Source organism: Dermacentor variabilis, chromosome 7 (genome assembly GCF_050947875.1).
Source record: "Dermacentor variabilis isolate Ectoservices chromosome 7, ASM5094787v1, whole genome shotgun sequence".
NCBI lineage: Eukaryota > Metazoa > Arthropoda > Arachnida > Ixodida > Ixodidae > Dermacentor > Dermacentor variabilis.
In genome coordinates this window covers 101,166,823-101,174,468 of record NC_134574.1, presented here as the reverse complement: position 1 = coordinate 101,174,468, position 7,646 = coordinate 101,166,823, and the positions used below count along the sequence as shown (strand labels likewise).

Sequence of the window (7,646 nt, the reverse complement as noted above, 5' to 3'; positions counted from 1 at the left end):
AATAGGCTATGGCTGCTGCTGATGATGATGACAAAGTACCTTCCACTGTATCTGAAATGCTCAACTATGCAAACATTTGGTCACACCTATTTGGCCACACCTGGCTCTGTCACGTGACTCGACCTTGCGCCATTAAATAGAAACCCAATGCACCATCAGATTGCGCAACTTGTTGCGCCAAGTACTGATCTTATTTCTTCCTTTTCTTCCATGCGCAGAATATGGCGAGGTCGTCGTGGAGGTGGACTCTGCCAGGACTAGTCTTGGCAGTCCTGGCATGCTTGGCCTGGAACGCCAGGCCGGCTCAAGGTCACGGCAGGCTCATGGAACCCCCTTCGAGGTCGTCCATGTGGAGGTTCGGTTTCAAGACCCCGCCAAACTACAACGACAACGAACTGTTCTGCGGCGGCTACGCGGTGAGGGAGCGCCAGGATGTTGTTTTTCTCGGATTCATTACTCCGGACACTGCAGGATGCAGGCACATCGCGGAAACGCAGCGTCGTTTATGTCGCCCACACGATCAAGTTGCTTCCTAGTAGCTGCCGATGACAAAATTGTGTAGGAACGTGATCGACTAAACAAAAAGGTGGGCAGCGGTAGCGCGTTGCGTGAGATGGACTTGGAGAAGCCGCTAACGATTCCGCGAACAATACGCAAGGGGTATTCAGTGCCATTTGTCGTGTTGTCAATGTTCTATCGGAGACGGTTAAAGAATCGATATACCGATGTCAAGCTGGAGGAAAATTTGTACGGGTAAGCCGGCCTTTTACGTTCGCTGGTTTGCTTGACGTGACGGCGGACGCGAACTTCTTTTAATAAGGGCGTCTCTCGAGAAGTGTGTCTTTGCAGCGTGGAACCACAGATGCGCAGCTGCAGTGCTGTTTCGCCGGCGGTGCTTGCGCTGAGTCCTAAAGTTGTCACTGAGGCATAGTCCACAAGACGAGAGCTGTATACTCAATGACAGAAGACCTTATACGTTGTATCTGCACATCCAAGGCGACAATCTTGTTGAATCTGTCGTTGTTGTTGTCGTTGTCGTTTCCATACTGCTTGGCGCAGGACTAACTGATTGATCTGTTCCACCTTGCCTTATCGCAGGTTCACTGGCAGCAGAACGGCGGCAAGTGCGGAGTCTGCGGGGATCCGTGGCACCAGGCCACGCCGCGTAATAACGAAGCCGGCGGCAAGTACGCCAAGGGTATCATCGTGCGCCGCTACAAGAGGGGAGACGTACGTTCAAGTTGAATACACTTTCAGCAACCTAAGGCAGCACTTCCGGTCACAGATGGCAACGAGCAGAAATGTCGCGAGCGTCGGCGCGCGTGGACATCTTGCATGGATAAGGGGACTGATAACGAAGTGCGTAATTGTAACAGACGTACGTGCATGCACAAATGCATTTCAATTAGAAGTTCCTTCTCGGCTGTCCCAGATGGAAGGCAGCCGTGTCGGCCATTTTATTGAAACATGCACTGATCTGCGGTGCCGGCGATTTATAGTGATGAGAAGTTGCTTGGGAAGCTCGCCTTCGTTCCATTATCCGCGAGCAGACGATGAAGAGTAACTGATAACTAAATTAACTTTTCTGCAGCTGCAGCAAAGAAAGGAAGACTAAGTCAGGAGCTAACGTTTCGACATGGGTTTAATAGGGCTTTTCCAACGACTTTTCAGTGTAGCAGCTACTTTCTTTGGCACGACTTACAGTATAGCTTCAGCTTCCCCAAATGCGAAGACCCTAAACTGGCGGAGAGAGTAATATGAGGGCTTTGTTATTGTAATAACAGCAATGTCTGATTTGTTCTTTATTTTGTGATAGCGAAACAGGTCAGGAATCGCATGTAGAATATTGTAGGGTGACCCATGTCGCTTGAAAGCACGGTATTTATCAAGATAGACACAGGACGCTTGTAACTGTACGTGTAGTGTAAAACTCCTCAACACTCCCAGGTAGGATTGTGTGAGACAAAAAGAAAAAGGAAGAATAGGTAGGTGCAGAGAGACAATGGAAGTTACACACGTGACCACGTGGAACGCCGCGAGGAGAGTTCACAGTTCACAGCACTGTGAAGTCAGGCGTCCAGGGATTACTTCAATCAAGAAATGGCCTTACCTTCCACTTAGTAGAATCGAGGAGCAGTTGACAGTATAGGCGATACGCCCACTTATCGAAGTGTTCTGCTTACGCAAGATGCATGCAGCGTAGCTGCTACAGGTAATTTGCACGGACGCTGAATTCACATGAGCAGTTTCTCTCGAAAAGCAAGAATATACGTTGATGTATAGCTAAACCTTAAATCCCGTTTTGAAGTTTCACTTACTTATCTTGAAAAACGACGATACTGCTACGTCGACCACGAACTTTGGTTGCCAATTCACCATTCCCGGAAGCAGCCTCGAAGCGATGTCTAGGCAGCGTTTAAGTGCAAACTTCTCGCTCATTACTGCTCAAAGGCGAAGAAAGAAGCAGGCAACAATGATACGTTGCTGATTAGCGCTAACCATCCGAGTCCATTGATTTTTTTTTCTGTGGTTTGCAGGTGATGAAGGCGTCAGTGCAGCTAACTGCTAACCATCGGGGATACTTCGAGTTCCGTCTATGCCCCGTGAACGACCCCAAGGTCACCGCCACCGACGAGTGCATGGCCAAGCACCCACTGGCCATGGCTGACGATCCCAGCGGAAGTACGCGCTACATGGTGGACGCCCGAAAACGAAACTTTGACCTGCGTCTCAAGCTGCCCAACGACATGACCTGCACTCAGTGCGTCCTCCAGTGGTCATACACCGCAGGTAGGAAATTCGAAGATCTATTTGACCCATTACACTCACTGTACGGTTACAATGCAGTATTCATCGGTGAAGTAGCTTAGTCTGTATAAACGTGTATTCTGCTTTTATCATCAGACGGCAAACAGGAAGCAATAACCTTTAATCTCCTTTTTAGGACTTGCAGATTGCTTGCGGAGAGTTAAGACTTATACATGCTCTTGGAAACGTCACCTGAAGTTTCCGAGACGGGTCCACGAGCAAAAGATTAAAGTTGCATGCAGAGCAAGTTGACAGTTCAGATGTTTTACGTACCACTCAAAGGTTTTTCATCTCACAAATGCAATGGTTGATTACATCTCATATATGGCGCAAAGAAACGTCGAGGATATAAAGAACAAACTTATGGCGTGTTTATTGATGAAATGCGCTCGTGTCTTTGACAGGCAACAACTGGGGTCGGTGCGCGAACGGATCCAGCGCCGTCGGTTGCGGTCCTCAGGAGACCTTCCGAGGCTGCGCCGACATCGCCATCCAGGACGACCTCGCCGGAGGAGAAGGCGGCCAGGGCGGATTCGACGTCGGCGCTGGCGAGGTTCCCGCTGCGCCTCGTCTCCCGGCCACGAAGAAACCCGCGACGCCCCAAGTGCCCTGGTGGGTCAAGGGAGGCCCCAAGGTGCCCGTGACGCCCAAGAAACAGCCGCCCCACCGCGGATACCCCTGGAAGACCGCTCCGACCCGCAGGCCCTACCACGAAATCGAAGGCCCCACCAAGCAGGTGCCGACCGCCGTGCCCGCCGAGCCCAGGCCAGTGTACCCAGGCAGCGCCAACCCCGGCGGAAAGCCAGAGGTCGAAGGCGGATACGAAGACGGAGGCGACGGTCATCACGGAGGCCACGACGGCCACGATGGTGCACAGCCGACTCAGGCCTACCCCGACGAGTCGCCCGAGAAGACCACGACGGAGTACCCGCGTACCATGATTCCCAAGAGGTACTCGCCAAAGAACAAATGGACTCCCGCGCCCAAGGACACCAAGAACAAGCCTCCTTTTGCCAAGGGTCCCGCATACAAGCCCGGCGGCAACAAGGAAGTCTTCGGAGGCTGCAAGGGCGTAGGCATGTACAAGCGAATCCCCGGATTGGACAAGTGGTGCTGGGACAACTGCCACAGGGGTTACTGCCCACCCACTCACTGCACTTGTCACTAATGTTTCTGTGGACTGCAGCCTGTTTGAACTTTAGAGTCTCCTTTGTTTTCCATTTATTTTTTGTTGACGATGTCTTTCCCACAACGCGACCTTCACCGCCCCCCCCCTCCATATCCCCGTCTGCCCCCATCTCTCTGTTGCTGCTGCCTCGCACTAATTCCAAAGCCATTTCTTCTTCATGAACTCTTCCACCGTCGAGTGCAAGGATTCTCGCCGTCCTCGAGCTTGCACTGGTGGCTGGCATTTTCGTTCTCGTTGCGTGTCTATTTATGTACACCACATCTGCACGGGGAGTTGAGCTGTCCGACGATGCGGGTTTCGACTTGTGTGTGAATGCTTAGGCTGTATTTATTTGTCCGCGTGATGCATCTGGAACCCGGTGACTAGACGAAGGATCACACATGCACAGCGATGCGCAATCTTAAGTGTCTGAATGGGGAAACACGAGATCTTGTTACTGAAGAGTGACCAGCCTGTTGAAAGTGCACCACTGGGCATTCGTCCGCGCTTATAGGGACATACTAAATGCGGGGACACTCTGGACGGCTGGCTACAACACTGAGCGTGAGAAACGCATGGCGTGGTTTTGTTTCCGAATTACAAACCAGCACATCTTTACTGCCTAGACGTCTTTCATAAACGTGGCCGATGGCGCCGCCTTAGCGGAGGCAATGTACACTAACGAGCCATAGCAAAGGGGATCGAAAGGTAAGGTAACATATTGACTTCTAACGCTTCGCACAAAAGGCTCGAAGAAAAAAAAAAGCGCGTTTACTTGCTAACCACCCGGCATTGTTTAAAAGCAAAAATAATCAGAAACGAAGATAAACGAAGTAATCGCGAGCCTTTTGTTTGTAGACTCCGTACACCTGCTTAGCAGCTGAACGAGTTCAGTGCGACAAACTAAACTGACAGGGGCGAGACCCTACACACGCATTATCATGAAAAAAGAAAGAGCTAACAAGGAGAGAGAGAGAGAGAGAGAAAGCCTGCATACTCGCTGCGCGAGATGGCTTCTGACTGCTGTGCCAAGTTGAGCGCGAGGTGCGTGAGCGTTGTGCGACGCTCGACATCTTCACCATTTGTGAGCGAAGTGTACATATACTGCGGCTCCTATTTGATTTCAAGATGTGTGCGTGCTTCTCATCCATGCACATCCATGGCGCCGCATCGCTTCCTCTCGACGAGGGGTCATGAATTATTTATTTGCCCGTCTCGGTGTGAGAACTATAGTATCCTGTCCGCGCTCATCCTTGTTCATCTTTCGCTGTGCCGTGAGTGTGGGAATTTGCACGTGTGCGACTCATATATATATAATTTATAACTATACGCGTTCTTTTCTTGTTATCGTTGTTGATTCTTTTTTTTTCGGTTCACAGGACCGACGAGTGGCAATAAAATAAAGGTGCGCAAGCAAGCGCCAAGCTCGAAGTGTAGGCTTGTGTCAAATTATGTGTTCAGGGGTCGTGGAGACCAGGGCAGGTCGGTCTGAGACCTCCCAAGCCCATGGATCCCTGAAAACACCATTCATTCATTCATTCATTCATTCATTCATTCATTCATTCATTCATTCATTCATTCATTCATTCATTCATTCATTCATTTGGTTGGTCCGTCCATGTCTCACCGACGTCAGCAGCACAATATAAGCCCGACGACGACTTGACTGTGCGCATATCCCAGAGCAAGACATGCGGATGCGGTTTACACACGTAAGATGTTTCGCCGCCTGTCCTAAGCTTCAGGCGGAGTGATAGGCCTGAAATTCTGATAACACATCGACGACCAGCTGTCTGCTCCACGAAATGAAATCCCTGTTGAAAACGGTGCATTTCTTTAGGCAGGGTCTGCCTTACCTATAGACGTGCACGTCGCATATATAGAGGGCAGATTGCCGCTGCTATCTCCACACTACGTACTGCTGAGGCGCCCTAGGCAGAGACAATGCACATGTGTTCTGAACCTGGTGCGACTGGTCAATTCAGAGCCAGACGTCGGCAACCGGACCTTGAAGACCTAATTAGCGGCCACTTCAGTGCGTAAGCACTCCACTACGCTGCGAATCTAAGATGCAAAGCACTCTTTCGCACTTGCTCGTGTTGAGGTTCATGGTGCACAAAAATTACAATGCCCTGAGGATGCAATTTAAGTATGCTCGTTCTGAAGGAGGAGATCGACGCTGCTGTGGGTTGCAGAAGTTACAAAAAGATTACTTTCGGAATAAATCTGACCATCGCTGACTGTAACTTGAAGAGGAAGGTTTAGCTGGGGCCCAACTCCGATTACCCTACTCAAATAAAACGCAGAAATGTCTTTATGACGCAACCACGTGACCAATTTGAAGGAAATTTGCTGCATCTGAGAGAGAAAGTTAAATTCCACTCACAGTATCGAGGACAATTTTGATTTATGGTCTTAAATTTCTGAACAAGAATTGCCGGAAATCGCAACGTTACAAAGACAAAACAACCACGAAGCTTACAAATACGTAACTCTGAACCAAACAGAGATATCGCGGTTTTGTAAGCTATATACGTTGTATCATCTAACGCGGACAAATTTTATACGCGAGTTTTACAACTTACATGTACTGGTGACAGTGCTTATAAGAGTTTTGCGATGGTTTTAATAAAAAATGAATGGTATATATTTAAGCGGGATGTTTAATACATAAATATTGTCCGCTTTAAGTGTATTCTTACGGTAAACTTTACAAAATTGTGATATCATATCGCACTGCTGAGTTATAAAGCTGTAAATTTGACAGTTTGGCTTCTTGAAATTTCTCAATTCTAACAATTTTCACAAAAATATCGACGGCCTAAATAAAATTGACGAGCCATTCCACTCTGTGAAGGCGGTTGACCAACGAAGCTGTAGCATATCACACAGGGTTAGACAACGGTGAACGTATTTATTTTCATCGTTCGGTAATGGCATTGACGATAGCTTTGTGATTACTGTGATATGTACACTGATTGGTCCGGTTACAACCGTAGACAGAATCTTGGCCAAAGTTAAATCTATACACGACCGTTTCTGAGTAGTTGAGTGACTTGGATTGGTGCGACACTTCAAACTTTTCCAGCACACACTGAGTGAACGATTTCTTGCCTGGTTTAGAAATGTCCACATTGAAGTTTCCAACGCTGATCACAGGGGAGCCGGAGGCAACAAGCCACGAACGTCACTAGGGCGCGGACAAAGAGGGGCCAGTGCGGGCGGAGACATGGTCGAGGCCGGTCGCACACCGGCAAGTTGTAACAGAGTGGAATGATTCAAGATTTTTTGCGTAACTGTAAGTGGCAATTCCCATAGCAACTGCAGAGCACAAAGGAAGTGCGCTGCTCGGCGTTATCTATTGCTTACGGGGGTATGAGCCATTGCTTACGGGGGTACGCGCCATTGATGACGGAAAATTTTCGACATGCTGTTCTGTATTTTGCATGCGTCATTTGAAAGAATGTATAGCACTGTTCGCTTCACTTGGCTGAGTGCTTGTAGCCTTTGCCTTACGGGCCTATGAGCCATTGGATTTTTTTTATTGCTTACGGGGGTATGAGTACTTACGGGGTATGAGCCATTGATGATGATAGTTTTTGTTGACGCACGCGAAAAATACACGAATGTCTAGCCATACACAGCTTCGCTGTAAAATAAATCTAACTTC

At 48.9% G+C, this 7,646-nt stretch overlaps 1 protein-coding gene across 2 annotated transcripts in view; it reads left to right on the top strand.

Annotated features, from left to right (window-relative positions):
• LOC142587701 (uncharacterized) overlaps positions 1-5,407 on the top strand; it is a 42,756-nt gene extending 37,349 nt beyond the window's left edge. For both annotated transcript variants that reach the window (XM_075698883.1, XM_075698884.1), the window contains exons 2-5: positions 219-416; positions 1,099-1,230; positions 2,538-2,790; positions 3,213-5,407. In XM_075698883.1, coding sequence (XP_075554998.1) covers positions 219-416; positions 1,099-1,230; positions 2,538-2,790; positions 3,213-3,976 — 1,347 coding nt within the window. In that variant the 3' untranslated portion in view covers positions 3,977-5,407. The remainder of the gene's footprint in view (positions 1-218; positions 417-1,098; positions 1,231-2,537; positions 2,791-3,212) is intronic.
• The last annotated feature ends 2,239 nt before the right edge of the window (positions 5,408-7,646 follow it).